Genomic DNA, 15,725 nt, shown 5'->3' with positions numbered 1-15,725 from the left:
GAAGAAAGTGAAGCTAAGAGTAGGAGAGTATTGTTGACATCAACCCTCGAAGGAAGATTCTATGGCCGCTACATATGAAAGCAGACAAGAAGCATTACGAGTGGGACTCATGATGGCTGCAAAGATTGCCCACAGGAGAAGTGGCTGAGACCTCTTCCACCTGCCTATATGTCTCTTGACACTAACATCTACGCCTTATCCTATCTTCCTCGTCACCTGTCATGCCAAGATTTAGTGGCCAAGTTACTGAAAAGTTCCTGACACGAAGTTTTTGGACATCGAGATGTTGTTTCCACATTCTTCTAATCGAGTAAGACACGACTGTAAAATATATCCGTCACCCATAACCTAACTGAGAAGATATATTAATTTTTTATTCTGAGATCTTAATGAAAGGGAATATCAAAAATTTCATTTCTAGACCTTAGTCCTTGATCGACTTGAATCGCAGAAACCCTATAGGACTTGACTCGATCTCTGACCCAGAGACTTAATAGTCATAGGGTGGATGTCATTGAGTCGACAGAAAGGAGCCCGAGCTCTTGCTCCTAAAGCTCGTCTTGTACTTTGGGGAGAAAAGATTCTTCCTTCTCTCACCTATAAATAAGCAAAGCTTATTATGTTTTATAGACACTTTGAGAACACAACTCTATCAATTATAATGACCTTATAGAAGGTAAGAGAAAGAGGCAAAGGGGTCTAGCTCTATGAAGGGATTGAAGGCATAATATCATCGAGGTATATGAATCGACATATACATGTAGAATAAAGAGCCTTTTTTTTTTCAGATATAAGATAGATTAGATTTGAATCCTTCGCATTAATATTTTCGTATTAAGATTTATTTTCTAACAATTGGTATCCAGATCATAAGTTAATGAAATCTAATTATCTTAAATCATAAAAAAAAGTTTAGATCATATTAATCTTTTAAATTATTATTTTAATATCGGATTAACGTTATTTTTGAATTAATCTAATGTTCGATTGGTAAGTCTACCGCTCCGTGCTCATTGTGTGCTTGCAAACGATGCAACGCTGGTGAAAATATGTTAGAAAGCATGCTTGTTTGAACCGCGGACTTCTGTCAGCAAGCATTTTGTCATTGAAGGTGCGACGATTGGTCGACAGTCGCTGCAGTGGGGTGCGACGGCCTGCTGCATGTGGTGGGGTCATCGCTGCTGTCGGAGGCAGCCCAGCGATCGGTCGACGACCTACTGTGGTCGCTGGCCCGGCCATCGGCAGCGGCTGCTTTGGGTCGTAGCGTTGCTGCATGCGGCGGCGCTATGACGGGCGACGGTCTCCTATGGCTACTCTGCTGGTGTGCGGCGCCCCTGATGTGGGCGACTGCAGACTGCCGACTGCCGACAACGGCTCGAGCGTCACGGTAGTAGGACCCCGACCGCTGATGTGTGCCGGCACTGGCGGCTATGAAGTTTAGGCAGCAGTAGACAGTGGTACGGGTCAGGAAACCGGTAGCCATATCGGTGAAGGATCTGCTTTGGGTTTCAGCGTCGATGCGGGCGTCGCATTGAGGAACCGGCCACAATTGACCATGCAACGGCGGCGATCGATGGGATGTGGCACGTGACGATCATACGACGGAGTGGCCGCGGTGACGAGATTGCTGCGCGGCAGCGGACGACGGTCCCTTATAAGGATGCGCCGCAATGTAGGAAGTTGTGGAACACATCAAAAGCTGGCAGGAGCGTCAGCGGACGCCGGTTGTGGAACACATCAAAAGCTGCTGCAGAGACCGGAGGGCCTTGGGGTTTACGGTTTCCACTCCACCCAAAGTCAATTTTACCCCTTCTAAACTTATTAATTCTAATTATATCCTTTGGTTCCATTTTGCCAGTTTTGCCCTTCAAAATTAACTATTTTTTACCTGTCCTCAATCATTAGAATTCCAATTTTGTCCTTATGAGTTGCCTATTTCCAATATCCTTGGCCAGCAAAATTCCAATTTTACCCTTTTAAGTTGCTTATTTTTAGCTAATATCCTTTATTCTTTTACCCTTCTGCTATGACATTATTCTTCCAACAGTGATAATTTAATAATAATAAAAATAATGTCATTAAATCTGATAAATAATTTTATCAAAATTAAATGGAAAATAAATTATAGATATTTTATTATTATCCATGTGACATAATTTATTATTGTCAAATTTAATTGCTTATGTTATTTAAAAATTTTCATTATTATTATTTTAGATATTTATGTGGTTATTATAAAATATTATTATTTTTTACATGAAAGCATGATATTTATTCTTGATTGTTGCTATTATCTTATTGTGCTTATTAAAATTTATGTTTAATTATTGATTTTTTTATTAAATAAATTTTACATAATAATAGAATTAATAATTAAATAAATATTATTTATAATTTATATCTATAGGTTTTATATGATTGGTACCCACCAAAATGGCCTAGTATACTTATAGGATGTATCTTATAATAAATGATCTATTATTTATTTTATATTTTTATTAATTTTATAATCATCAAAATAACATGAATTACACCCATAATTAAGAGATTTTGATAATCTCAAAGGAAATTCTTCTTTAATTACTTATATGGTGGGGAAGGATAATATTATTTTAGTAGTCATGTAAATTAGGATTATATACCTAAAGGTAACAACACTAAGATATACTGGTGGTATTAGCTCTTCATAATTATAGTTTTAAGTAAATAATAGATATGTCAATATTTAACTCAAGGAAGAAATATAGATGATATCAATAATTTATCATAATTTAAAAACTAAAATCATTAATATTATTTTTATTTTATAATTTCAGTAATTCTTTCTCTTTTCTTATATACTCAAGCATCTAACATCCCAGTTTATATTTGAGAATTAGATCTTATTATCCTGTATTGCTTGTTAATATTATTATGAAACAGGTAAATGAAATAAATATTTAGAAAAGATCTAATAGACTTAATTTGATGTTCATAAGAATAATAATTATAAATAATATTAATAATTTATTAATATTAACAAATAGTATAGTGAAATACTTAAAAATTATTGAAGAGCATTTCAAGACTATTGATAAGTCATTAACTGATCCATTGACGAAAAAATTAACTTCAGCTCAATATAATGATACTAGAGGAATTAAAAATCATATTCTCTATATGGTAAATAAAGTTTCTAAGCTTAATATGTTAATGTATCAATGTTGACTGAGTCTTTTCTTATGCAATTTACTTTTAATTCATTTTCTTTATAATTTGGGTCATTCAAGATCTATTATAATATAAATAAAAATCGATGAAACTTGAATGAATTAACTAATAAGTGTGTGGAGGAGGAATTAAGATTAAAGCAAAAAAAAACTCATGATATTTTCAATGGTTCTGAAGGATCTAGTAATAAAAAAAGAAAGATAAAGTATTATCCACCAAAGAAGCTCATTGGATTTAAAAATTTTACTCAGAAAAAAAAAAAATTCACAATAAAGTGTCACTTTTTTTTACAAGAAAGAATATGTGAAGAATCATTATGTTAAATATAATGCTTGGTTCAAAAATTGCGATAGAACATTTACCTTTGTATATTTTGAATCAAACATTATCGAAATCCTTTCTAATACTTGGCGAATATATTTTGATTCTTTGATTTATGTTACTAATAATTTGTATGGATTTATTTTAATTCAGAAGTTAAAAAAATTAAAAGATTTATTATTATAGAAAATTATCTCAAAGCAAACGTGGTAGCAGCAAGAACTTATTACTTATGTCTCAAGAAAAATCACTTGATGATGGCTCTTAAATATACGTTTTTACATTCCTTCAATTTTTAAACATTTAGTTTTTATTTCTAAATTGGATAAATTAGGGTACATTCTTTCTTTTGGTTTTAAAAATACTTAATATTTTTATAGTTCAATAAAAGTTAGTTCTATATTCTACATAATAGCTTATATGGAATTAATTTGAATCCTGAGTTAAAAAAAACTTTGACAACCCTGTAATTGGATATTGGAATAAAACATAGTTCTATTAATAAAAATTCCTCCATCTTGTAGCGTACACATTTGAGACATATCTCCAAAGAAAAGATTGAGAGACTAGTAAAAGATATAATTTTAAAAAATCTAGACTATGCTGTTTTTGATATGTGTATAGATTGCATCAAATGAAAGTAGACCAAACATATCAAGAAAAATATCATAAGAAGTAAAAAAACTCAGATTATACAAACTAATATTTGTGAATTGCTTTACGTTTTATGTTTCAATAGAGAAAGATATTTTATTATCCTTATTAATGACTTTTTAAGATATAAATATATATATTTGATACATGAAAATTCTTATGATATTGACATCATTGAGGTGTACAAGTTGAGAGATAACTAAATAGAAATGTCAAAATTGTGATGTTAGATAGGGGTGATGAATTCTATGATAAATATGATGAATTAAGTCAAAATCCTTGTTCGTTTACTAAATTCTTAAAAAAATAAGATATTTATACTCAATATTCATTATCAAAAGTGTCATAACATAATAATATTGTTTAAAGGTATAATTATACCCTTATGGATATAGTTAAAAGTATGATGAGTTTTTTTCTTTATACCTAACTCTACGTGGAGTGAAGCTCTAAATATTGCTATATATATCTTGAATAGAGTCCCCAATAAATCAATATCATCAACTCCATTCGGGCCATGGATTGGTAAGAAATTCAATTTAAGACATTTATATATTTGAGATTATGTAGTAGAGGTAAGAGTTTTTAACAAATATGAAAAGAAGTTAGATCCAAGAACTATTTTTGGATATTTCATTAATTATCCAGAAAAATCTAAGAAGTATAGATTTTATTCTCCTAACTATAGTACAAGAATAGTTGAGTTTGATAATATAAGATTTTTGAAAAATGGTAAAACCAATAGGAGAAAAGTCATTGTTCCTAAAATTACTGAATAAATTAAGAAAAATGAATAACATGATGACATTGAAAAACTTTTATACGATGAAAATATCATTGTTGATGAACTTGTAGAATAACCACAATCGATACTTTTGAGAAGATTAGAAAGGAAACACGTCATTTCTAATAATTATGTGGCATATATATAAGAATTAGATTATAATATAAAAATAAAAAAAATGACCACTTAGATATTTTCAAAGGCTTTGAATAGTAATGATTTTGTAAAATGATATGATACCATAAAAAAAGAGTTAAAATTAATAAACCAAAATGGTGTTTAGGAACCTATCGCATTATCTGATAATTATAAAAGAGTCAGTTGTAAACGAGTCTTTAAGACTAAACTGAACTTGAAGGATAATATCGAATGATATAAAGGTAAACTTGTAGCTAAAGATTTACTCGAAAAGAAAACATTGATTATAATAAAATAATTTTTTTAGTTTCAAAAAATAACTCATTAAGAATTGTTATGGCATTACTAGCTTATTATGATCTTAATTTATATTAGATGAATATGAAAATAACTTTTCTGAAAAAAAATTAGGTGAAAAAATTTATATAGAGCAACTAAAAGGGTTCACAGAAAGGAAAAAAATTTATATGGAGCAACTCGCAAAAAACGGAGAAAAGAAAATTTAGTTTCTAAACTTAAGAAATACCTTAAATAAGTTTCTACATAATAATATATAAAGTTTTATGATAATATTACTTTCTTCGTACTTAATAAAAATGTTATTGATTAGTGTACATATCTAAAGGTTAGTTAGAGTAAGTTTATTATTTTAGTTTTGTATATCCTACTTGTTAATAGTGATCTTGGTTTATTATACGAAATTAGGAACTTTCTCGTAAAAAAATTTTAGATAGTTGATATGATTGAGGTAACTTATATTATTAGCATAGAGATCATTAGAGATCAATTTCAAAAATTGCTAGGACTGTCTTAAAAAAAAGATATATTGACTAAGTTTTAGAAAGATTTAATACATAGCTTTGTTAAGTGAACAGTACACCTATAATTAAATATAAAAATTTTAATTTAAGCCAATGTCTTAAAATGACTTGAGAAAAAAATCAGATGAAAGATATTTCGTACATGTGTAATTAGAAGTCTACCAAATGCTCAAATTTGGTAATTGGAATATTAGGTGGATACCCAAGTAACCTAGGAATGGAGTATTGAAAAATAGTAAAGAAAATAATATAATATCTATAAGGGATGAAAGATTATATGCTCACTTATATAAAGTCTAATTAACTAAAAGTGACAAGATTTTTAGAAGCTAATTAGGAGTTACCACGATAATAAGAAGTCCACTTCAAGGTATATCTTTTTTGCTACTTGGCAGGATAACTTTTACAAAATAATACTAAGCAATATATTATTATATCATCAACAATGAAAGTTGAATTTGAAATATTTTGAGGCTACCAATTAAGCATTATAGTTATAGAATTTCATCTCAAGACTTTGTATCATCTATTCAATTACCAAGTCCTTGATGATATTTTATGATAATACTATATTAATTTTTTTCAAAGAATAATAAGTGCTCAAGTCATTCCAATCACATTAAGATAAACTACTTACTTGTTAGAGGAAAAAATATAAAAACAAAAAGTATCAATTGGGAACCTCAGCACCATTTTAGTTATTATTGATTCATTATCTAAAGTCTATACACAAAAGGACATATTTTTAGAATGAATCTTTTTTTAACCCATAATATATATGTGTTGAATCTCGGATTTTGATAATGAAACCAATTAATAGTGTTTATCTAATGTGCATTTGAGTAACACAAGACTAGCTTCGATTAGAAGAGGCAAATCGATTAAAGCAAGAGGAATCAAACGCCGGGCCAGAGTAAACATGTTAAAAGATTAGACGTCGAGTTGAAGGATCGGTCAACGTGTCGGCATAAGGCTTCTGTCCATGAATTCGGGCATCAAGCCAAGAAGATTGGATATTACGCAAAAAAGATTAGATGTTGTGAGAAGACAACATGTTGATTGAGCAATATGTCGAAGGAGAGGACGATGCATTGAAGGATCAGACAAAGCGTCGGAAGAACCAATGACATGCAAGATAACAAAGGATTCGCTTATAATCAATTATGTCTAGATTGAGTTAGTTTAGAGTATAATTGAGTTGGTTTAAAATATAATTAGACCAACTCAATTAGGGGCTAACTAGGCCCAAGTTTGGGTTATGTTGGGCCAAGTGAAAGGCCCAAACAGTGACCTAACAGATTGAACCATCGTGGTACAATATCTAAGATTGTGTTAGGCAGTGGTACCACTAGTTTGGGTAGTGGTACCACCCAAACTCAGTCTCTGAGGCTATCAGGCGATGGTACTACCCAGACATAGTCTCCTAAGCGGTAGTACCGCCAGACTGGGTGGTGGTACCACCGAGTGTCAGGCTGCAGGCGGTGGCATCGGTCGTACCCTGAAGACCCGGGATGAGATATTTTTAGGCTCCAAGTTTGAATCAGCTTGAGGCCTATAAATACCCCTCTCATCCCTGATTAACATACATAAGCACAAAGAACTTAAAAGTGAGAAAACGCTGTAGAAATTACTTGAGAGATCCCCTCCTTTAGCTTAAACTTAGAATTCAGTTTAGAGAGGAATATGTGCTTGTAAAAGGTTATCTCCTAAACCTATGAAAAAGAGAAAGGGTTATAAATGGGTAGTTGATCTTCGCCCGTTGAAAGAAAATCGTTAGTGGATGCCAGTGGCCTCAACGGAAGAGGAATCGGTGGAGTGGATGTAGGTCACAACGACCGAACCACTATAAAACGGTTTGCATTTCTGTTTTGCTGTTTATCTTTATTACAAACCACTTTACTTCCTCATTACTTTTGCTGCACACCCTTCCGTACGCTTCCAAAGTTAATATATTTTCGAAATGGGTTTTATCGTACGAAGATTTTTTGAACCGACGTATTTTTATCCGTTGCACTAATTCATCTCTCCTCTTAGTGCCGACTCATTCCTAACAGTTGGTATCAGAGCCTGATTTTTCTTATTTAGTTTAACACCTAAGAGAAATGACTCTTTGTAGATTTCAAGAGGGTTTTTCAATCGTTCGTCCTCATATGTTCAATGGGATAGACTAAACTTATTGGAAAACTTGAATGATAGTTTTCTTGGTTTATATGGATTTAAACTTATGAAATATCATTGAAAACAGATTTCAAAAGTCTTTACTCTGATGAATGAATCGAATGATTTGGAGAAGAAAATTTTTTCTTTAAATGCTAGAGCTATGAATACTCTATTTTGCGCCTTGGACAAAAATGAATTCAATCGAATTTCTATATGCGAAACGACTTTCGATATTTGGCACACTCTTGAAATCACACACGAAGATACTAATAGAGTAAAAGATTCTAAGATAAATCTTTTGATGCATGATTTTGAACTTTTTCGAATGGAACCAAGTGAGACTATTGGAGATATGTAGACCCGTTTTACGAATGTCATCAATAGTCTAAAAGCTCTTGGTAAAAGTTTTTCGAACCTTAAACTTGTGAACAAAATTTTACGATCTCTTTCTAAAAATTGGGATTAAAAAATAATGGTAATACAAGAAGATAAAGAATATGAAGGATATGAAGTATTTGACACTTAGAACAAATGAAGACCACTCGAGTGAAAGCTCAAGTGATGATGACTTTGAACTCTTATTATTAAAGATCAAAAAATTTTAAAATAAAAATTAAAGATTAAAAATGAACTTAAGAAGAAGAAGTTGTCAAAGAAGAAAAAAATACTCAAAGTGGCTTGAACGAATCAAGTTCATCCGAAGATGAAGAACAAACCAACAAAGGCGAGGTGGCAAATTACGCCTTAACATATTTCAACGACAAGGTAACCAAAATCCCCTTAATTTATTTCAAAATTACATGATGTTTTTCATGAGTTATTTTTTAATTTAGTTTAGAAAAAATATATATTTTTTTTCTTAAAAAATTACATGTTTAATAATGTAATGAAAATGTTAAAAAATTAGGATCATACTAGTAATTTTGAAAATGATAATGACAATTGCATGTTTTATGAAAATATAACAAAATATTAGATTTAAATCTAATGATAATCCTATGTATGTTTTTAAAAAGAAATAATATGTATCTTGATGATTTTCGATTTTGATTGAAAATGCTTTATGTTCAAAGAAATTATGTTTTGGTATCATGCATAATTTCTTTGAACATACTTAATGAGTCTATCTTTCATACTTTGATATCATACATAAGTAATGATGCATAATTTGATATCATACTTAATGAGTCTATCTTTCAAAATTATGCATGATGATTTTTGTAATTTATGGATTATCAATCTTTACCGAATGAAAATTCTTTTTCGGTTTTAAATGTATGCATATTTTTATTTGTCATAAATGAAAAAGGCTTGCTTCTATGAAATAAATCACATGAATTGAAACAACTAAAAAGAGGAAAGCTTTCTCCTTAAAAATTTTTTCTCTACTTTATCGATTTTTTAAAAAAGGAGAGATTAATAAATCTATCTATGTTTCTTTTTGAATTTATTGAAAACAATTTTGATGATTTAACGATTTGAATTTGAATGAGCTTTATCTTGATTTTTTGAGATTTATAATATGAAGTCTTTTATGAATCAAAATCTCTTATTTGATCTCTTATGTTTCTCTTTGCCATTTACTAAAGTGAAAAATAATTCAATTCATGATCTTAATTTCTCGATATTTGATACTTGAAATTTTTCTATGAATTAAGATCATTTTTTCCTTGTTTCTTTTTGCAATTGACCAAAAAAGGAGACTTATCCTCAATGTTTCTTTTTGCTATCTACTATCTAAATGAATCATGATTTTTATGATTCATAATGAATTGAGAGATTTTATATGCATGAATTGAGATCTTGTTCTCCTACAAGATTAAATGAATTTTATCTATATCATGATCTCTTAAGGATTCTTTTCATTATTTATTTAAAAGGAGATTTGTTAAAATAAATCATGGTTTCTCTTGATTTCTCGGAATTATAACTTGAAAATTCTTTTTATAAGTCAAGATTGTCTACTATGATTCTTTCTTTTCGCTATTTGAGTTATCCAAAAAGAATCACAATATGTCTCTTGATATTCATAATTTGTCCTCATGATTTGTATATCTCATCACCAAAATTTTCCTGTTATCCTTCATATGATGATATGAAATCATGTAATACTCATGATATTATGTTGATACATACAAATAAAAAGTTATAATCTTGCATGGTAGGATGTAATATAATTTGACATTTTGATACCATCATGATTTGAAATATTTTTGATTTAGAATGATGCATATAATACTATGATTTTTTATGATGTGAAAGTCAACAATTATCATTTTATGAAATGATACCATATTACAATTAAGAATGATACTTTATTTTTGTGGGGAAAAAAGTTGCTAGTTTGCACATCATAAAGAGAAGCAAAAAGCTTACTATATAAAAAGATGCAAAACTTTGCCAACTTTTATATGCGTAAAATTCACTAGCATGATTTAGAACTTGCTATCTTGAACATGACCGAGAAGTGCTATCTTGCCTATCTCAAGAAGCAAAACATGCTAACTTGCATATCTAGCAAAATTTATAAACTTGCAAAACTCAAAATTTTTGCTAGCTTGCATGTAAAATGATGTAAAATTTTGCCATCTTGCTCTTTGCCAATGTAGCAAAAAATTACACTTCTCAAAAAGAAGAAAGAAAATTACTTGCTTAAATGATGATAAAACTTGAGATTATATTTATAATGCAATGATTTAAAATTATGTCTAAACATTTACAAGTTACACTTCTCCTTTTTATTGATGACAAAGGGAGAGAAGTTATATTGATGATCATGGATGGAATGATATATTGGATATTTTGATTATGCATGATTTTCTGATGAATGCAATGATGTGACAAATTGGTTATTTCAATACTCATGTTGTTGCAATGTTGAAATACTATGATTTCAAAGTTTCTATCAATATAGCATATTGATAGGGGGAGTTAAGGTTAACTCTGTCATCAATTGGTTGTCATCATCAAAAAGGAGAGATTGTTGAATCTCGGATTTTGATGATGAAACTAATTGATAGTGTTTATCTCATGTGCATTTGAGTGACGCAGAACTAGCTTCGATCAGAAGAGGCAAATCGATTAAAGCAGGAGGAATTAGACATTGGGCCGGAGTAAACATGTCAGAAGATAAGATGTTGAGCTAGAGGATCGGTCGACATGTCAACAGAAGGCTTCGGTCCGTGAATTCGGGGATCGGGCCAAAAAGATCGGGTATTGTGCCAAGGAGATCAGATGTTGCAAGAAGACAACATGCTGATTGGGCAATATGCTGAAGGAGAGAATGATGCGTCGAAGGATCGGATGAAGCGCCGGAAGAAGCAATGATATGCCGAACAACAAAAAATTCATTTGTAATCAATTATGTCTAGATTGAATTAGTTTAGAGTCTAATTGAGTCGGTTTAGAATGTAATTAGACCAACACAATTAGGAGTCAATTGGGCTCAAGTTTGGGTTGTTTTTGGCCAAGTGAAAGGCCCAAATAGTGACTCAATAGATAGAACCGTCGTGACACAGTTTCCAATACTATGTCAGGTGGTGGTACTACCCAGACTCAGTCTCCAAGGCTGTTAGATGGTAGTACCACCTAGAACAATCTCCTAGGCAGTAGTATCGCTAGACTGGGTGGTGGTACTGCCCAATGTTAGGTTGCAGGTGGTGGTATCGCTCAGGTGGTGGTACCGCCCGTACCCCGAAGACCCAGGATGAGACATTTTTAGGCTCCAAGTTTGAATCAACTTGAAGCCTATAAATACCCCTCTCATCTTTGGTTAACATACACAAGTACAGAGAACTTAAAAGTGAGAAAACGCTGTAGAAATTACTTGAGAGATCCCCTCCTCTAGCTTAAACTTAGAATTTTGTTTAGAGAGGAGTGTGTGCTTGTAAAAGGTTCTCCTAAACCTGTGAAAAGGAGAAGAGTGTTATAAAAGGGTAGTTAATCTTCGCCCATTGAAAGAAGATCATTAATGGATGCTGGTGGCCTCGACGGAAGAGGAATCAGTGGAGTGGATGTAGGTCACGATGACCGAACCACTATAAAATGGTTTGCATTTCTATTTTGCTATTTATCTTTATTACAAACTACTTTACTTCCTCATTACTTTTGCTGCATACCCTTCCTTCCGTACGCTTTCAAAATTAATATATTTCCGAAACGGATTTTATCGTACAAAGATTTTTCGAATCGATATGCTTTTATCCGCTGCACTAATTCACCCCCCTCTCTTAGTGCCGACTCATTCCTAACAATATGATGATGCTTGTCTAAGTTGTTATTATAATTGATATTATTATTTTCATAAATAATCACAGTTTTTGCTATTCAATTTTTTATTTTTATATATACATATTATATTTATACTTGATAATATGATTATCTTAACAAGATAAGTTATATAAGTCATTATGAACTGTATAAGATAGGATTGATGATGTTATAGTATGTAAAAGAAAGTATAACACAAATGACACAAATGACATATATTAATAGATTGACTTATTATAATATTATGATATTTAATGGATATATCGATATTTTTTTTTAAAAAATATGCACGTATAAATTAATTTTTCCAAAACTTATAATCCAATCAAGTAAAATTATTTTAAAAATAAAATTTTATTTTATTATTATGATTTTGAATGCTTATTTTCTATCTTCTTTAGTTTATTAAAGATAATGATTAGATTCTAATAAAAAATCTAATATCAATATTTATTGATATAAAAAATTTTAGATATTGACCTTGATGGAAGAAAATATCTAAGATTCCACCCTCCCTCCCCTCTTGGGCTTATTGTGTTTTAACATGTTTGAGAACATAACTCCGTCAGTTACCGATAGCCTTATCGGAAGTGGTAAGAGAGAGAGAGACGAAGGGGGCTAACTTAAAGCACGGATTGGAGGCATCCACGTATACAATTCGACATAAGCATTGCAAATAAAGGTACTTATTCTCGATCTAAGATAGATTATGTCTAAATCCTTGGTCTTAATGTTTTCATATTACAGATTTATTTTGTGACAACCCTTATCAATCATTGATGTACTAATTCTGATCATTATTTGGTATAAGATGTTGCACTAACTATTTATCGTTTTTGATCGACAAACTCAAAAGACATCTTTTTCTTCTCGCTCTGAGTCGAGACTTCTTGCAATGCAGGCTGTACGAGGCGCAGAAGGCCCATCACAGCAAGGTCGGCTTTGGACCAAGATATCAATCGGTAGCAGTTCCAGGAACTCGATTTTGATAGCCAAGTGTCGCCCTTTCCTACGTTGTTTCATGGCGAGACAGGCACGGGAGAGCCTGTCAAGGGTTTGAAGGGTGGAAGCTTTCGCAAGGCTGATCTTGGAAGATTTCAAGGAATTTGCAAGGGTTTCGTCTTGCTCTTTCTCGGCGATGGCTGTCTGCTGGGCTGCTGCATGTAACCCCGCTCTTGCTCACAACCCGTTCGCTGAAATTCCCAACAGAAACGGCAGCGGCAGGAGGAAGAAGTGGACTGTCTCCAGTGATGCTGGATCGAAGCCATGTCCGAGAAGAAGTCTTGCGAATAACTTACGAGGTTGTGGGCTGAATGCTTCAGAGCCCGCTGAGGAAGAACATAAGCTGGAACAGGATAGTCTACCTCCAGATTTGGGGCATGCGCTGCCAGCTAACCTTAGTTGGTTGTGGTCACTTTCGAGCGTGGCCGATGATTCGTCGCCGGATCCGCTATCACCACCAACAGGCTTCAGGTCGATGGGAGTGATCTTCGAATTGGAAGGAGTCATTGTGGAGGACGATGATCCCGAATTGGAGCCGCATGCGTGGTTTATATTGTGTGAAGAGGAGGGCAAAGAGTTCCCGATGGATGTCATCTTGAGGTCAATCAAGGGAATGAAGACCGAAGAGGCCATCTCAGAGGTCCTTGGATGGTCTATAGATCCCTTGGTGCTTCAAAGATTAGCCACACGGAAGGAAGAGATATACTGGCGTCTGCGTGGCAGTGAGTATTGCTTGCGGTCCGGCTCTCAACAGTTCTTGAACAGACTTGTGGATTACGGTGTGCCAATGGCAGTGGTCTCTGCACGCCCCAGAAGGAGCATTGAAGAAGCAATTCAAGCTGTTGGTTTGGAAGGCTACTTTGTTTGTGTGGTGGCCGCAGAGGATTTGGGCAGGGGAAAACCGGACCCTGAGATGTTCAAACGTGCAGCGGAGCTCCTTGATCTTGAATCAGAACATTGCATTGTGATTGGGAACTCGGATTCGACAGTGGTGGCTGCTGCCAATGCTGGGATGAGTTCTGTTGTGGTTTCAAGCAACAGGCCAGTCTATGAGTTCCGAGTAGCACCACGTGTGGTGAGGTGGCTTGATGAGCTGTCCATTGGCTACTTGGAGAATTCCACAAGGATTAATCCAATTCAGCAGAGAGCAAGTGAAAGACATATGGAGGTGGAAGGATTAAGTTACTTGTAAGACTTTTTGTTGGAGTCTTCTATATATTAACCTTGCATTGATTATGAACTATGCTGTTTTTGGGATTGATACATGAATCATATTCCCTTAGATTCTTGTGCATTGCTTTGTCCCACTTTTTCTAAAATAATAGGAGCAATGAGAACATCTTTAAACACAATGTTTGTACTTCTATACTTTGACCATCTACCTGCCAATCCTTTGGTGTGAGTTAGGAAACCAACTTACTTGTTGCTGTTAATATGTCGTGCTGGTCGTGATAGAGTTTCTTGTTGATTGGGTGTGGGTTGTGCAGTCATATGACTGCAAAGTAAAGAAAAATCAAATATGCTTGGGAGTTGCATAAATTAGCCTTTTGATTTAAATACTGACTGCCTTATGTTGAAAAAACTTACTAATTTCTCAATAGAAGTTGAGTCTTTCCACACACACACACACACATATACATGTATATATACATATGTACATATATATACATACATATATACATATATGCATATGCATATATATACATACATACATACATATACATATACATATACACACACACACACACACACACACACACACACATATACATATATATATATATATATAAAATTGGATATTCCTAGTTCGATAGGGATTCCATACACATCCATTGGTAAAATCTTCAATATAAATATTCAAAAGAAGAACCTGCTGATAAAATATGTTGCTCATAGTTATCTAGTTTATATATGATAATTCAGAACAGTGGCCTTAATTAGTAGTTGCTAAAGGATTGCCTATAGGGGGTTTTAAGAGTAAGTAGCATCACTTTGATTGCACAATAGAACTCCTAACTCTTCTTATCGATGCAAATTATACATGGAAATTTCATTTAGGACTTAAATAAACTTCTAAGCTGGACAATCAATTAGTTTCCCGTGGCTAATTTTCCATGATAGTGGCATTTTCTGCCATTGGCTATCACCAGCTGGAAATGCTTGGTCCAAGAATTAATTTGTTTAAAAACAATGAAGAGTGACATTTATTCAAACAAAGTTGTACTTATAATAAGATTATCTTGGTTCATCAATTTTCTATGCTTATACTGAAAATATTTCCACTGATTACAACAATATGGATTTGTGAATCAAGATTTGCCCAAGTTGGTGAGTCATCTATTAATCTGTCTTACCGTCTGCATTAG

General features: G+C 32.7%; 1 protein-coding gene across 2 annotated transcripts; it reads left to right on the top strand.

Annotated features, from left to right (window-relative positions):
- Nucleotides 1-12,917: 12,917 nt before the first annotated feature.
- On the top strand, nt 12,918-14,653 carry LOC135584548 (5-amino-6-(5-phospho-D-ribitylamino)uracil phosphatase, chloroplastic-like). 2 transcript variants are annotated; one of them, XM_065107455.1, is made up of 2 exons: nt 12,918-13,039; nt 13,259-14,653. In XM_065107455.1, exon 2 carries the CDS (start codon nt 13,496-13,498, stop codon nt 14,549-14,551), a length of 1,056 nt encoding a protein of 351 aa, XP_064963527.1. In that variant the 5' UTR covers nt 12,918-13,039; nt 13,259-13,495; the 3' UTR covers nt 14,552-14,653. The 2 variants fall into 2 exon arrangements, with proteins under 2 accessions (XP_064963527.1, XP_064963528.1); XM_065107456.1 differs by lacking the exon at nt 12,918-13,039 and adding an exon at nt 13,051-13,161.
- The last annotated feature ends 1,072 nt before the right edge of the window (nt 14,654-15,725 follow it).

Source organism: Musa acuminata, chromosome BXJ2-5 (genome assembly GCF_036884655.1).
Source record: "Musa acuminata AAA Group cultivar baxijiao chromosome BXJ2-5, Cavendish_Baxijiao_AAA, whole genome shotgun sequence".
NCBI lineage: Eukaryota > Viridiplantae > Streptophyta > Magnoliopsida > Zingiberales > Musaceae > Musa > Musa acuminata.
This window is presented reverse-complemented; position numbering and strand designations above follow the sequence as displayed.